This window comes from Vidua chalybeata, chromosome 29 (assembly GCF_026979565.1).
Source record: "Vidua chalybeata isolate OUT-0048 chromosome 29, bVidCha1 merged haplotype, whole genome shotgun sequence".
Lineage (NCBI taxonomy): Eukaryota > Metazoa > Chordata > Aves > Passeriformes > Viduidae > Vidua > Vidua chalybeata.
The window spans coordinates 705,025-720,790 of record NC_071558.1 but is presented as its reverse complement, the minus strand read 5'-3'; the positions used below and the strand labels follow the sequence as shown (position 1 = coordinate 720,790).

The window sequence follows — 15,766 nt, the reverse complement described above, 5'->3', positions numbered from 1 at the left end:
CCGGGCTGCAATTTAATTACCTCCCCACACAGTAATTTTATGGTTTTTCATTGTTTAGAAACAGCCTGGCAGGAAAAACTTTCCTTGGAAAACTTCCCTTGGAAATCCCCACAGGAATTTTTACCTGAAAGGCAAATTTTTGTTGGAATTCTGTGACTTCCCATAAATAAATTAAAATAAATTAAAGAGTTGTTAAAGTGTTCCCTGCACAGCAACCCACTCTCCCCTGGGAGCGTGGTCTGGCTGTCCCATCCCTGGAATTATCCAAGAACAAGTTGGAGCAACCTGGCTTGGGGGAAGGAGTCCCTGCCCATAAACCAATGATCTTCAAGGTCCCTTCTAACCCAAACCATTCTCTGGTTTTATGAAACCCCAAAGGACAATTCTTTAATTCCTTAATTATCCCTGGGCTTGGAAGGAAAAGAAAGAAACACAGAGAAAGTATCCGAAAATGTCTCAAAGTTTAGGGGATTTTCTCTTCCTTTTCCATCTCTGTTTTGGAGCAGCCTCTGGTCCTGTGACCTCTGATTATGGAGCCAATTTGATACAAAAATCATCATTTTCTGGCCACTGCAACGGGGGGATGTGTCTGACTGTGGCATTTCCTGAAGTTCTCAGGCACAATTTGAAGAAGAACACGACAGGAAAATTCTGATGGAGGCAACTGAGGCTCCTGATCCACCTGCCACCCAAACAGGGAATTCCCGGGAGCCGGGACAAAACTCTGAGGATGAGAAAAACTCAGCTCTGAACCCCAGAGGTCACTGCACCCTTGCCTTACCCTGGGCTGAGTCCCAGGACAAGGGAATGCTGTTAATTGAGATGCAATCAGCAGCTGACTAATTAAAGGCATTGCAAACGCAGCCTGAGCCAAATCCCAGCTCGGGGCAGATCCCCATGCCAATTAAACTTCTCATGTTTGATTTCCATACTTTATTTAATGGGTAAAATCTTTATTTAATGGGTTTTTAGGTGCTCCGGGATGGCAAAATATTTATTTAATGGATTTTTAGGTGCCGCAGGCTGGCAAATTCCCTGCAGGCACAAAGGCCCAGGGATGTGCCCTGCTGGATTCCAGTGTCTTCCAGGGCCAGATTCCGTGGGATTGGCATTTTTCTCATTTTGCTATTGGAAGAGCTGCACTTCAATTTTTTCAGGTGTTTTAAATGAAATTCTCCCTCAGGCACACTGAAGAAAAGCTTCTTTTTTTGCCTGTTCCCACTTTCTTTTTTTTTTTTTTTTTAATTTATTTTAAACCCAAATAATTTAATAAGAATGTCTAGGATCTTTGATTTTTCTAGTGTTCAAGGGGCTTTGAGCAGCCTGAGGGGTTGGATTGGATGACATTTGGAGGTCCTTCCCAATCCAAACCATTCCTTGACTCCATAATTCCTTGTTAAATAAAAAAACCAGAATAATTCTACCTGATAAATTCCCCATGGCCTGTCAGTTTTGCCCATGGCCTTTTCCAACCTGAATGATGCTGTAATTCTGTTATTTTAATTTTTTTTTCACCTTCAAAGGATGGAAAGCTGCTCCTGAGGAGTTTTATTACAGAAACATTTGGAAAATCAAATAAACTCAGGCTGTGCTCCTCCTCGGGGAGCAGCTCGGACCTGCCTGGGGGCAGATCAGTGGGTGAAGGAGAAAAGGGGGAAAAAGGGGGAAAAAGAGGGGGGGGAAAGGGGAAAACAGGAAACCAGGAGGCTGCTGTGTGATGCAACAAAGCTTTAATGAGCGAGAAATGCCCCTTTGCAAAGCCACAGATCACAGAACACAGAAAATCCATTCCCGGACAATTGCAGGGAAAATCCATTCCCGGATAATTTTGGGGAAAATTCATTCCTGGATAATTTGGGGGAAAGTCCAACCAAAGTCCTGCTCTGAGATGTCCTCAGCTGGCTTCTCCTGGCTGTTGTCCGAGGATATTGGTCATTGTGGGTGAAATCCATGGGGAATGGGCTGTTCCACGCCGGTCCAATAAATCAGGAATGTTGGAACATGAAATGTGCTGTCCCATGTTGGTCCAATAAACTGGGAATGCTGGAACAGGCAGCGAGAGCAAACAATGAGGAGGTGCCAAACAAGAAGTAGGAGAAAGATCAGGAATGCGAAGGGGCCTGTGGAAACACTGACCCCTCACGCTCGTGGCCGTGGATTTGGGCATTCCCAGGATTCCCTGGAGGCTCCAGTGCCCTCAGCAGGGCCCACAGGAGCCGCGGAGGAGGCGGCTGAAGCGACGCGACGTGGAGGGGCCGCAGGAGCCGCTGGCCAGCGCCGAGATCCCATATCCAGAGCGGGTGCCGTATCCCAGGAAAGCCCCGGAGCCGTAGAGATCCCCAAAACCCGGGGAGCCCCTGAAGGCCGGGGCTCCAGCAGATCCCACCACGGCCTGCTGTGGGAAGGAGCTGAGGATGGGGCCGGGGAAGGTGACCACCACCGGGGGTGGTTGGATGAGGGCGGTGGAGTCTGGACACTGCCGGACGCACGGCTCGTTGCAGCTGTTGGCCACGGGCTGCGGGCAGGAGATGCCACCAGTGGTGGGGCAGAGGTCGTAGCAGGACATTTCCTGGCAGGGATGGAGGTTCCTGGAATGCAGAGAAGGAGTTGCTGAAAAGTGAGGATCTACAGAAGGGGCAGGTGGGGGACTGGGGGAGCTGGGAAATGGTGGGGAAACATCCCTGGGGGAAAAACTGGGGTGGGACAGGAGCAGGTTTGGGTTGAGAGAGATGGGATGGAATGGGATGGGATGGGTAATGGAAATGGGATGGGATGGGAGATGGATGAGATGGAAATGGGGTGGGATGGAAATGAGATGGGATGGAGATGGGATAGGATGGAAATAGGATGGAGATGGAAATGGGATAGGATAGAGATGGAAATGGAGTGGGATGGAGAGAGAAATGGAGTGGGATGTAGATAGGGTAGGACGAACATGGGACAGGATGGAAGGAGCACAATTCCTTCATCAGATAACAATACAGATTTAAAGCATTTTTCCACTAGGGTATCTGGGCATAAAAGCCTTTGGTTTAATGTTTTTTTCCAGTAAAAAAGTAGAAATATTATTTTATTCACTAGGTCAGAGCACGAGTCTACTTTCCTTCTTTTTGGCTGTGGTGAAAATAATTAAATAATTAAATATTTTTGTATTTATAGATATATAAATGACTAGAATTAAAATAAACTATTTCTTCAGCTGGATCATTTCACAGCTCAGGGCATGGACAAATTTCCCTGATTCAGTCACAGACTGAAATGCAGGAAAATTCAGCATTTTAAAGCTTGTGCCATCCTGAATTTTCATTCTGCTGTCAGTTCAAGAATGGCCAAATACAAATAATAGGGGAAAAAAACATCCCTAAATAAAAAATGCCTCAAATGGATTTGGCTTCTAAAGCCTTGCAATAAAATACTTGCCAGGATACTGCAAAAATGAAAATTTAAAGAATAAAAATAACAAAGGAAAAAGAAAGCTCTGAAAATGAATGTAACAGTTGCAAACAGTATCTGGAATAAAAAAATCAAAAAGCAAAGGCATTCTGTAGCTGGAGGAGGAATGAAAAGGCATCGGACTTACCTGATGGAGAGGAGAAAAGAAGCAGAATGATGGAAAAGCTGCGCAGAGCTGCTGCTTTTATACCAACCCTGGGATGCCCCGGGGCTGAACACGCCGAGCCCGGGAGTCGCCACCTCGGATGAGCCCGAATCACTCCCCAAAGTGATGAAACTCTCCTCACTTTGCAAAACCACCCTGAATCTCTGCCCAGCACATTCCAGCTGCCGGCTCCCTTTCATCTCGGATCCTGATGGAGCAGCTCCATCCCTCCCAGCGGGAATTAAATCACATTTGCTGAGCCCTTCCTTCATTAGCTTCATTAATGATTTTAATTGGAGTCAGAACCTGCTGCCGTGCACAGGTTTGGGGGTTTGGGGCTCCGGATCCTGGTTCTCATCACTTCTGATGCCAGATTTTGCAATGGAATGCTTGGAGAGGTGCAAGGACCCTCCTGATGGGTTTTGCACCAGCAGCCACAAACCTTAGGTCATTCTGGGAATCGTGGATTTGCCCACTGGGACTGGGAAATTCCCAATTTTCCTCAATGCAGAAAACACAATATTTTAGTACCTAAAGCGGGACTTAAATCAAAGGGGTTTTTTTGTTTGTTTGTTTGTTTTTTTTCTGAAGGGATATCAGTGTTTTTTCACAGATGAACATTGCCAGGTCCCACCTCAAAACCGCTCATTTGCTGTGGATGAATTATTAAATAAACTCATTCCTACTAAAGTTACACTGAAATCGGGAGGTTCTTTCCCCAAAAACTTTTGGATGTTCCCAGGGGATTACAGGAATAATTCCCCACAAAAATGTCCAAATATTTTTTGGGTGTGTTTTTAAGCACTTCCCAAACCCTCCTTAATAGTTTATGTGTGAAATGGGGTGTGATTACTGCAATATAAATATGTGGTTGTGTTCTAACAGCCCAGCATTTTGAAACATAATTAAAATTAGTCTTATAATTATTATTAAAAGTAAAATGTGAAGAAAAAAATTTGTCCAAGTGAACTCTTCCTGTTCCCTTCACCAGCTCATGGCTTCTCACCTCAGTGGATTTTCTCATCTAATTTAAGTTTTCATTTATTTGGGTGAGTTTCTTCTTCAGTGCTGATGTTTTAGCTCCCATTTTCTCTGTTTGTAGCCTGAACATCTGTGAGACAAAACACAGATCTGGATAGTTTAAAAAATATCTCTTAATTTCCTCTGAAAAATTCTGAATGGTTTTGTCCAAATCCAAATTGCAACTACACATAAAAATTGCTGATTTCACAAGGAAGGCACCAAGGTTTTCATCAATTTTTTTATCTACTACGGGTGAAGAAGAAAGCAAAAAATCTTGCACCTTCAAGCAGATGAAAATGATGATTAACACTTGAGCCAGCATCATTATGCCAGCTAATGAGAGGTGAATAAATGAAGCAGCAGAATCCGCGCTGTCATTCTGAGTGTATTTCATGGAACGTTACCAGGCGTGAACCTTGGCCAATTAAAGTGATGAGATGAAAGAAATCTTCGGGTTGTAATTTGCATTTCATGCAGCGTCAGAATTTGAATCAACTCATAAACAGAAACATTGAGCAAAACTCTTTCATCACCGCGCGGCGACCCAGGCGTGATAAACGCGCTAATGGGAGCCTCGCGGTCTCCAGCAGCTCAGAGGACGTATCAAAAGGCCCTCCTTGAAACTGCCTGGAGTTTCACAGAATCCCAGAGTTATTTAAGTTGGAAAAGAGCTCCAAGGTCACCGAGTCCAGCTGGGACCACCCCCCACCTGCTCATCCAGACCAACATCCAGGAATTTCTCGGACACTGCCAGGGGTGGCCACTCCAACCCTCCCCGGGTAGCCCCTTCCAAGGCCTTTGCAGGAGGAATTTTCCAAAAATTTCCAATCCCAGTACTGCTCAAGGCCATTCCCTCTTGTCCTGCCCCTGTTCCCTGGAGTCAGTTCCCAAATGCCCCCTGGCAGATCCCAAATTCCCCCTGGATCCCCCTTTTCTCCAGGCTGAGCCCCCCCCAGCTCCCTCAGGATTCTCCATTCCCTTTTCCAGCTGCTCCAGCCCCGTTCCCTTCCCTGGAGATTCTCCAGCCCTCCATGTCCCTCTTGCCCAGAACTGGACACCTGATTTTCCCATTTCTGTGAGATTTCCAAGCTTTTCCCCTTGTCCCTCAGAAGGCTCTGCTGGGTGACGGCCACGCTCGCATCACCTGATGACCGTCACATTTCCCGATGACCAAGTCAAGGATTGCCCTGACCTGAGGGTGGTGGCTCAGTCACCATCCAGTGTCATCACACAGATCCTTTGTGCCTTCCCTCTGGAAGCACCGCTAGAGCCTGGCTTAAACCCTGCTTAAGGGCTCCTTTTATAACCTGAGCTCTTCTTGCGCTTCTCTTCACCACCACAGATTTTCTGACTGATTTATCAGGTCCTGGCAGGATGTAGAACATCGACTCCTCCTGTCATTTGGATACTGCTGGGGAAGCTCTGGGTTCTCCTGGGAGTCATTCAATTTTGCAGCGGGTTTTGCCTTTTTTAAATTCACTTTTTCCCTTCAGTTTTCTGGTCAGATGTTCAACAAATCTTTTTGCTGCAGGAAAATGCATACCCTGAGATCTTTTGGCAGCTGAACCAGATAAAGAAAACTCCTTGTGAGATAAGGATCTGCCTGAATCAGGAGGTGGCTTTGTGCTTTGCTGATGACATAAGAAGATAACGACATTTATGGTGCAGTGCTTTAGGGTTTTAGGCTACTTATAAAATATGGACACAAATTCTATTTCTATTTAAAACATAAATAAATTAAATCCATGGTCTTGACGATCTTCAAGGCTCTTCCCACCCAATTCCGTGATTCCATGACCACTCATGAGGTCCTTGTTGTGGATTTAAAGAAGTTCCCTCTGCACACAGACCTCAACACGTAGAGGAAACTTCTGCTTATCTTTGGCCACCATGCTGTGACCACGTTGTAATTCTGTAAATGTAAATTTACTGAAATTGTAAATTCATGGGTAAAACAGCCCCATGGAAGGCTCTCCATGGAGACTTTTCCCTCTGGGCAGGGTTTGCTCAATGTTTTTGCAGCCTCATGCAGAGCAGGGAGCTTTCCCCAGCGAGGTTGGCAAACTCAGGGGTGGGTGAGGACACAAAAGCCCAACACGAGGATTTTCAGTGATGCAACAGTTTTAATGAGAATGAAAAGTACACAAACAACATGGTAACATCAGGATTGTAAATGCAGGCAGAGCTTGAAAGACACTTCAGTCTGTCATTGCATTCAGCCACAGGGATGATAAAGAAGATAACAAGGAACTGAACTCATGGAGGTATCAGGAAAGATTTTAAAGGGAAGAAAAATCTGCATTTTTCTTTGCCCTTCAACATCATCCAGAGGGTTTTCCATAGGGTTTAGCAGATCCCCCAGAAGCCGCGGCCATAGCGGCCATACCAGGAGGAGTAGGGGCTGCAGTAGCCAGAGCCAAAGACTCTGCCAGAGCCATACAGGCCCCGGTATCCCCCACAGGAGCCCAGACCCCCATAGCCCCACAGACCCCCGTAGCCCAGGGATCCGTAACCCCCATATCCATAGAGACCCCCATAGCCCAGGGACCCATAGCCCCCATAGCCCAGGGAGGCCCCAGAGGCTGGGAGGACGGGAGCTCCAGCAGATCCCACCACGGAATCCTGCGGGAAGGAGCTCAGGATGGGGCCGGGGAAGGTGACCACCACGGCGGGAGGCTGGATCACGGTGGTGGAGTCGGGGCACTGGCGGACGCACGGCTCGTTCCCGCTGTCAGCCAGGGGCTGGGGCCGGATGACGCCACAGGCAGAGGAAGGGTACAGGTCGTAGCAGGACATCTTGCAAGGGGATTGGAGGTCAGCGGACACTGAGGAGTGAGCAAAAGGCAGAAATTCAATGGTTAAAAGATTTGACAGTTGGACATGTGGATGGAAATAATTGTTATGTCTCAAGTCTTGGTTGTGCTTCATTCTCATCAGTGTTTTTGTAAATCACTTGCTCTCTGAGCTGTCATCTCTCCTGGGGTCTCATTCCTAATTTCTTGTACTTCATTCCCACCTAGAAAACCCATAGAAAATTCTTATTGGGTGAACAAACCTTCTGCAAGGCTTTGGAAGCTGCTTTGATAATTTTTCTAATTTCTACTGAGAAGAAAGAATGATTTTACCATTTCAAACTTATGAATGTCGAGCACCAACTAAAAATAAAACCATCACAAAATAACCCAATTATTAAGAATCTTAGAATCCTTATGGATGATCCCAACCTCAATTAAGACCCGCAGAAAAGAGAGACTGGAATTTTCTAAGGGAAAATTCTAAGGGAAGAGATCCCTTAGAATGGTGCTTACCTTTCTCACAAAGGTGAATGAAGCAAGGAAGGCGAGGTGAAGAGCCCCGGGTTGGGAGAGCTTTTATACCATTCCCAAAATCCTGAGGAACGTCTAAGGTGCAATTTGGGGATGTGCATAATTGGGGCAAACCCCAAATGAATGCAACACGTAGGTCCTCAAAGTTCTGCTGACTCTTTGTTTATTTGCTGGTCCCAGGTCTCGTGAAATGTGATAGGTGCGTTTCATCACAGAGCCCTCTTTCATCTGGAATGGTGACAAGTCATCCTCATTCCTGTTATCATTCCATTCACAGCCCTGGCGTTACAGCAGAAATTATCCCAACGCTCTTCTGGAGCTTCTCCATCATTAATGGCAAAACCCGTCTGCTCGCTTGGGGTCACCTGATGTGCAGAGCTTTTTCCCATTAAAAACCAAAATACCTGGAGAATAAATGTTTTAGAGCAACTTTGGGGTGGTCATTTTTATCATTATTATTCTCTGCTTAATGCGAGAACAATATGGAACCCAAAGGAAGGCATGGAAAGCATCCTGTGGTCCTTAAATGGTTTTTGTTACAGAATCTTGGAATTATTTGGGTTGGAAAAACCCTCCAAGACCATCAAGTCCAAGCTGTGACCAACCTTCACCACCCAAGGTCATTCCATGTTTTCCTGTCCCTTTTTCCCTGGGACCGGAGCCTGTGGTTGCCCCATCCCTGGAACTGTTTTTGAATAAAATACGGTTCATGAATTTCCAGGTTTTATTCAGAATTTGTTATTTCAAATTCTTTTTCATTGGGAAAAATCCTGAAGGGGCACAAACCCCCAGTATTTGGCCTTGAACTGATGATAACAAGGACACAAATATCTTGACAGAAGCATTTGAATGTGATGTCATTCCATAATTGTGAGGCACCTAAATCCAGCTCCATGCCTTTAATCTACTGGACCATCTACAGGATTTGCATGGACTTGCTCCCCGGAAGCTTGAAAATATTATTGTCCAAAAGCCCCTGGCCCCCAAAGGCTGAGAACCCCACCTCACCATTTAGGGATCACCTATGGTGTGGAGTCTGCAATATTGAAATGGCCCACCCGTAAACGAGGCAAGAAGGAGCCTTTGTGTCACACGTTCCAAATTCCTGATTGTTCCCTCATCCCAGAAACTTCCAGCTCAGCCCATTTTGGGATTTATGACTTGTGTATCACAGGAGCTCATGAATTTCTAAGAACCAAGGCTATAATTCAAAGCACTTGCATCATGTTTTGACTTTTGCACCAGAGGATCCATTTTTCCCTAAAAAATCCCACGTTTCCTCAGGCCCATTCAATGTTCTCAGTTGCCATCTTTGTCCAGAAAACATCGGACCCTCAACACCTGGGAAAAGTCTCTTCAGGACCTCCAATCCCTTTGTGGCTTTAGTTGACTTTGTGAGTTCATTCCTCGTTTATCTCCCAAACAAGCCTCAGGAAGGCAAAGGTTCCTCTGTGTCTCCTCCATGGAACTCTGTGGACTTGGCCAAAATTAAGGATTTCACTGTTTTTCCTGCTCAGGATTAAATTCCAGTGAAATTTGTGATTCCGATGAACCCATGAGCCACTCTTCAGGTATTCAGTTAATACCAAGAGGAGCTGGCTTGGTGATTCCTGATGTAATTCCAAGGAAGTGACAGAGGAATAATGCTGGGTATTAATCTCCCCCCCAAGTTGTCACAAGATGAAAGAATTCTCTATAATCTCAGATGATGTTTAGATCATTATTACAAACAAATTTGAAAGGCCTCATAAACGCCAATAATGAACCCAACAATTTCATCATCCGATGGTTGCATGAGTTCGAAATTGGGGCGGGCAAGATGCTGATGTGGTACCTCCAGCTGATATAAAAGCTCCTTTGTCTCCTCGCTCCTCCAAACGCTTCCCTTGGCTTCTTGGAGACTTGGGTAAGTCTGAATCTTCTCCATTGCTCTTGGTGTATTTTTTACTGCTGGTTTCAACTCGAGTTGATATCCAGCATCCTTTCTGTTGGGTGAATCTGCATGGACTTGGGAAAGATCAAGGACTTTTCTGTCTTTTTGGTGTGTGGAACACTCTGTAGAGTTCTTGGTGTCAGGAACTCCAGACCTTGGAGCAACTGGACAGTGCTCTGAGTCAACTGAGGTGACTGGATCCCCTCCCCTGTGGAGCCAGGCTGGGAGAGCTGGGAATGTTCAGCCTGGAGGAATGGAGGTTTTGTGGAGACCTCAGGATCTGCAGGGGTTCCAGGGAAGGTGGAGAGGGACTTTACTCAGGAACTGTAGGGACAGGACACAGGGAATGGGGTGGGGGGAACAGAGGGGAAATTGAGGTTGGATATTGGGAAGAAATATTTCCCTGTGAAGGGGGGGAAGCCCTGGCACTGGATATACTATGGATTCTCCATCTCTGGGAGTGTCCAAAGTCAGTTGAGACAGGGCTTGGAACAACCTGGGATAGTGGGAGGTGTCCCTGCCCATGGAGGGGGTGGGACTGGATGATCTTAAGGGTGTCTTCCAAACCAGGCAATTCCAAGGTTCTCTGGTTTAGCTCTAAATAACCCTGAAAAGAGCAGGGAGTTGGACTTGAGCCTTTTGAGTCACTTCCAGCTTGAGGAAGCCTGTGATTCTCTGATCCTCGTTTTGATACATTTAACCCATCTCAACCTTTGCATAAAAGGTTCAAGGTTTGACAAGGGTGTCACCCCTGCAGCCGTTCACACATGATAAAGTCATTTGTGTCCTGCTACCACAAATCCTCAGACTCTCCTTCACATTCCCGCTTTCAAGTTCCTCCTCAGAACTCTTTTAAGGATTTACAGAACATCGTTGGAGATTTGTTCTTTGTTGTCTTGTCAAATGCCTTTCTGGGCACTCACAATCCTATAATCTGTTGTTCCCTTGACTCTCAGCAAAACTGGGATGAGTGGGAAGATGAAGCTACTGTAATTAAGTTCTCTATAAGCTCCATCTCATGCAAACCTGCTGAACCCCAATCTGAGTTTTCCTAATGACTCATCCAATGACCTTGGACAAAGTCACTTTGCTCTCGCTGGTTTTGCTTCCCAGTTTTCAGTTTAATATGGAGAAATCAGTCATAGTCCTTTGCAGGATGTTACGAGGGACAAGGTTTTTAGAACATTTCCCACTTGCTCTTGTGTGCGGACATTCTTTAGAGGAGTTTTGAAAAAAAACGCTTTTTGGAAACAAGAGAGAACTGAGATTTCAAAGTGCTCAGAACACTTTACTTGTTATTTTAATTTAAATTGCTCAATTTTTAACTCCTTGTTTTCTTTTTTAGCCTGTGTTGACCTCCAATCCCCTTGCAAGATGTCCTGCTACGACCTGTACCCTTCCTCTGCCTGTGGCGTCATCCGGCCCCAGCCCCTGGCTGACAGCGGGAACGAGCCGTGCGTCCGCCAGTGCCCCGACTCCACCACCGTGATCCAGCCTCCCGCCGTGGTGGTCACCTTCCCCGGCCCCATCCTGAGCTCCTTCCCGCAGGATTCCGTGGTGGGATCTGCTGGAGCTCCCGTCCTCCCGGCCTCTGGGGCCTCCCTGGGCTATGGGGGCTATGGGTCCCTGGGCTATGGGGGTCTCTATGGATATGGGGGTTACGGATCCCTGGGCTACGGGGGTCTGTGGGGCTATGGGGGTCTGGGCTCCTGTGGGGGATACCGGGGCCTGTATGGCTCTGGCAGAGTCTTTGGCTCTGGCTACTGCAGCCCCTACTCCTCCTGGTATGGCCGCTATGGCCGCGGCTTCTGGGGGATCTGCTAAACCCTATGGAAACGTCTTGGAGTAAGGAATCACCGGCAATGGAGAGATACAATCCTGGCCCTAGAGGAAGTGTTGTGACTACGGCCACCCCACTCCGGTGGAGCTGGAAGCACACAACTCCTCCTTAATTCGTTCACTTTCTACTTGTCATCTTCTGGGCTTTTTTTCCCATCTGTGTGTGTGCAATATGTGGGATAAAATAATCATTTATCTTCTTCTAAAATGCAACTTCACTGTCCAACTGGAGAAGAGCAGCCACGGAAGGAGTTGCCTGTGATCTGATATTCTTCATACTCTGCAATGCTTTTCTGTAAATGCTTTTTTTTTTCATTAAAGTGATTCTGTTCTGCAAAAAACAAATGAAGTTTTAGTTTCAATTTCTCTGGCTGTGGGTTTGCAACACTTCTCTCTGTATGGGGGGGGCGGGGGGGGAATTCAAATCCTTACAATGGGCTGACTTCAAAAACACCTGGAACATCTTAGCTGGGAGTGAAGTCGCTCCCTGTTACTTGATCCAGAATTTGGGAGCAGGAATCCTCCCTGCCCAGCTGTCCTGGGGCACAAAAATAACATTACAGAGTCATGGACTCATGGAATGGGTTGGATTGAAAGGACCCTAAAGATCTTCTCCTTCCACCCCCCACCATGGGTAGGGACACCTCCCACTAGACCAGGTTGCTCCAGCCTGGCATTGGACACTTCCAGGGATGGGGCAACCAGAAATTCCCAGGAAAACCTGTACCAGCGCCTATCCACCCTCACAGGGAAAGATTTCTTCCCAATATCCACCCTAAATTTGCCTTCTGTCAGCGTGAATCCATTCCCCCTTGTCCTGTTACTCCAGTTCCCTCTCCAGCTTCCCTGTAGATCCTTGGAAGGTGGAATCTCACCAGAGCAAGAAGAAGGGTGGATTTGCTCACAGGTTAAGGTATTTCCTACCTTTTAATTTTTCCAGGTACCATCCCCCCATGTTCTCTCTGCTCCAGCTTTTCTTGCTGGTATTAATGAATCCTTGAAGGAGCTGTTTTCTGTCAAAAGCCATCCAACACTTTACATTTCATGATTATTCAGAAAGATTTCAGATTTCAAAGTTTCACTCTGTGGCCCAGAAAACTTTAAATAAAGATTTGACAAGAAATTGATTTAACTTTTTGCTGAGGACTCTCCTGAGGACAGAGTTTAAGTATTTGACTGAGGAAATATTTGAGTCAGAACATGAAGTTCAAAGAGATGAAAGCTTTACCTGGAAGAAACTCATACGGAAATTTAATCTTCCATGCTTTTTTGGGCAGGACATTCATCTCCATGGTTTAGGGACAGGTTGGATGAAGCTCTGGGCCACCTGGGCCAATGGGAGGTTTCCCTGCCCATGGCAGGGCATGGAATGAGATGAGCTTTAAGATCCCTCCCAACCCAACATTCCATGATTCCAGGATATTTTAGGGTGTTACTGACACCTGCACAGGTGAGGCTTCTCCAAAGGCAAATAACAATGTGAAAACAGGAGAAAAGAACACCAGAACATGGCAACTTTGATGCAATAAACTTTTAATGACAACAAGCAAAGCAATGCATTTGCAGAGTCTCCAAGAAGCAAGAAACTCTTCTCCAGCCAGAGGCACATTCACATGTGATTGATTTGGGTTCTCTTCCAAATCCCAGATGTTTATGTGAACAAACAGGACCCATTTTGAGCCCTTTTGTTCCATATTTAGCCCAGGCAACATAGAAATGGGGCGGGAAAAGCTTTAAGGCACAAACAGGACCCATTTTGAGCCCTTTTGTTCCATATTTAGCCCAGGCAACATAGAAATGGGGCGGGAAAAGCTTTAAGGCAGAAGCTAAAAAAGGAGAAATCCAAAAGGGGCTGGACAGCTACAAATTTGTGGTTTTGGAATGGAGCAGCAGTGGTTCCAAGCTCTTTGGCTGTGAAACCATCACATTTCATCTGTTGGTGAGACATCACTTGGGATTTTTCCCTCGGATTTAGCAGGACCCGCAGCTGCCGCGGCGGTAGCGGCCATAGCGGGAGGACCAAGGGCTGCAGGAGCCAAAGGATCTCCCAAAACCATACAGGCCCCGGTACCCCCCACAGGAACCCAGAGCCCCATAGCCCAGGGAGGAGCCCCCATATCCATACAGACCCCCGTAGCCCAGGGATCCGTAACCCCCATATCCATAGAGACCCCCATAGCCCAGGGACCCATAGCCCCCATAGCCCAGGGAGGCCCCAGAGGCCGGGAGGACGGGAGCTCCAGCAGATCCCACCACGGAATCCTGCGGGAAGGAGCTCAGGATGGGGCCGGGGAAGGTGACCACCACGGCGGGAGGCTGGATCACGGTGGTGGAGTCGGGGCACTGGCGGACGCACGGCTCATTCCCACTGCCAGCCAGGGGCTGGGGCTGGATGACGCCACAGGCAGAGGAGGGGCACAGGTCGTAGCAGGACATCTTGCAGGGATGGAGGTTAATCTGTGGAAGGTGTTAATTTATATTAATTTTAAAGGAATAGCAAACTTTAGGTTGTGCTGGCACAGTCCAAGTGTATCAGTAATAAATCTGGGAAGTTAATGTATTTCCTTTTCTTATTTTTCCTATGGCTGTGATCTCCAGGCTACTCTTGACTTCAGTTCAACACAGTCTGTACTCTTCAGCTGTATCTTTGAATTTTCAGATCTGGTAATTTCATCAGCATTACATTACTCTTAGCTGATGATTTCTACTCAGATTTTATCTTTCCTGTTACAAACTCAGCAAAACTCTACCAAATACAGGCACATATACAGGTTATTCTTTATCTCCTAAAATACAGACAAGCAACCGTTTGGAGTGCTAAAATAATACAAATTTGGGGTTCAATACCTCTCAGTGAATCCCTCTCCTGAAAGACCTAGAGATAAATGAGAAATTAAACACCAAATATCCTACAGAGCATCGGCAGCCTGACTGCAAACAGATTTCTTGACAGAAAGTTCAATTTAGAGAAGCTTGAGACAAAAATTACTTACCTGGTTCACGAAGGCAGAACAGGTGAGAGAAGTGGATGGAAGGACCTGGTGCAGACACCTTTTATAGAGCTCCCTGCTTGCCCACAGGGCATTGGCCACCTGATGCGCCAGTTCATAATTAGGTCCCAACCCCAAATTGCAGGACACTTAATTCCCCAAAGTGCTGAAATTGTCTTTGCTTATTGCTGGTGCACTTCAAACCCACACATAGCATGAGCTGCACATTCCATCCCAGACCTCTATTGTCTCTGGGCTTTATGTGAGGAATTATTTTTTATGATCCCATTGCTTTCCTTAGCGTTAGGGGAGGAAATAAAGCTGACTTCATTTATTTATGAGTCCTTCATAATTGGGATGACTGAAGGACCTCGTGATTTTGTCCAGGTAAAGGTCCTTGAGTGAGATCAACAGGAGACACGGCGCCAATGGAGTTTCTTTTAGGGCCTCAAATGAGGACTGGGGACAAATAACAAAGGGAAAAACATTGGTTCTGCAGGCTCAGCATTTCTCCCTCCACCTACTCAAGGCAAGGCAAACACAACAATCAGGAGCATCTTTGAATGGACTTTATACCATAAAATGCTATCATGGAATGGTTTGGGTTGAAAAAGACTTTAAAAATCATCCAGTGGCACCTCCTGACATGGGCAGGGACTCCTTCCATAGACCAGGGTGCCCCAAGGCTCGTCCATCCTGGCCTTGGACACGTCCAGGGAGGGGATATGGAATATCCTGTGCCTGGGCCTCCCCACCCTCACAAGGTGCACAATTCCTGCCCAATATCCCATCTAAACCTCCTCTCTGTCAGTTTTAATCCATCCCCTCTTTTCCTGCCAATTCAATCCTTAAAAGGAGTCTCCCCCCATGTTCCTTTTTAAACTCTCCACTGGTTCTCTTTCAGTCCCTGGAAACAGAGAAATATTTCACCTGGCAGCCACAATTCCATGGAAATTGAGTTTTCTGAGTTGTTTCATCGAGGTTTCCTTTCCTTTCTCATGTTTTACCCTCCTATTCTTACATGTTAGAGACACAACATTCTGTGTATTAAATAAAA

At 46.4% G+C, this 15,766-nt stretch overlaps 4 protein-coding genes across 5 annotated transcripts; 1 reads left to right on the top strand and 3 right to left on the bottom strand.

Moving 5' to 3' along the window:
- Positions 1-1,723: 1,723 nt before the first annotated feature.
- LOC128801315 (scale keratin-like) lies at positions 1,724-2,569 on the bottom strand. Its single transcript, XM_053967130.1, has one exon. It carries the CDS (start codon positions 2,564-2,566, stop codon positions 2,198-2,200), a length of 369 nt encoding a protein of 122 aa, XP_053823105.1. The 5' UTR covers positions 2,567-2,569; the 3' UTR covers positions 1,724-2,197.
- Positions 2,570-6,724: 4,155 nt separating this feature from the next.
- On the bottom strand, positions 6,725-7,417 carry LOC128801301 (scale keratin-like). Its single transcript, XM_053967116.1, has one exon. The coding sequence runs from the start codon at positions 7,415-7,417 to the stop codon at positions 6,968-6,970; it is 450 nt and encodes a 149-aa protein (XP_053823091.1). The 3' UTR covers positions 6,725-6,967.
- Positions 7,418-11,254: 3,837 nt separating this feature from the next.
- LOC128801259 (scale keratin-like) lies at positions 11,255-12,064 on the top strand. Its single transcript, XM_053967058.1, has one exon. It carries the CDS (start codon positions 11,255-11,257, stop codon positions 11,702-11,704), a length of 450 nt encoding a protein of 149 aa, XP_053823033.1. The 3' UTR covers positions 11,705-12,064.
- Positions 12,065-13,465: 1,401 nt separating this feature from the next.
- LOC128801178 (scale keratin-like) lies at positions 13,466-15,656 on the bottom strand. Of its 2 annotated transcripts, none has more exons than XM_053966863.1 (2): positions 15,640-15,656; positions 13,466-14,176 (listed from the first exon to the last, which is right to left on the bottom strand). In XM_053966863.1, the coding sequence occupies exon 2, from the start codon at positions 14,153-14,155 to the stop codon at positions 13,691-13,693; it is 465 nt and encodes a 154-aa protein (XP_053822838.1). In that variant the 5' UTR covers positions 14,156-14,176; positions 15,640-15,656; the 3' UTR covers positions 13,466-13,690. The 2 variants fall into 2 exon arrangements, with proteins under 2 accessions (XP_053822838.1, XP_053822839.1); XM_053966864.1 differs by lacking the exon at positions 15,640-15,656 and adding an exon at positions 14,713-14,724.
- Between the last annotated feature and the right edge of the window lie 110 nt (positions 15,657-15,766).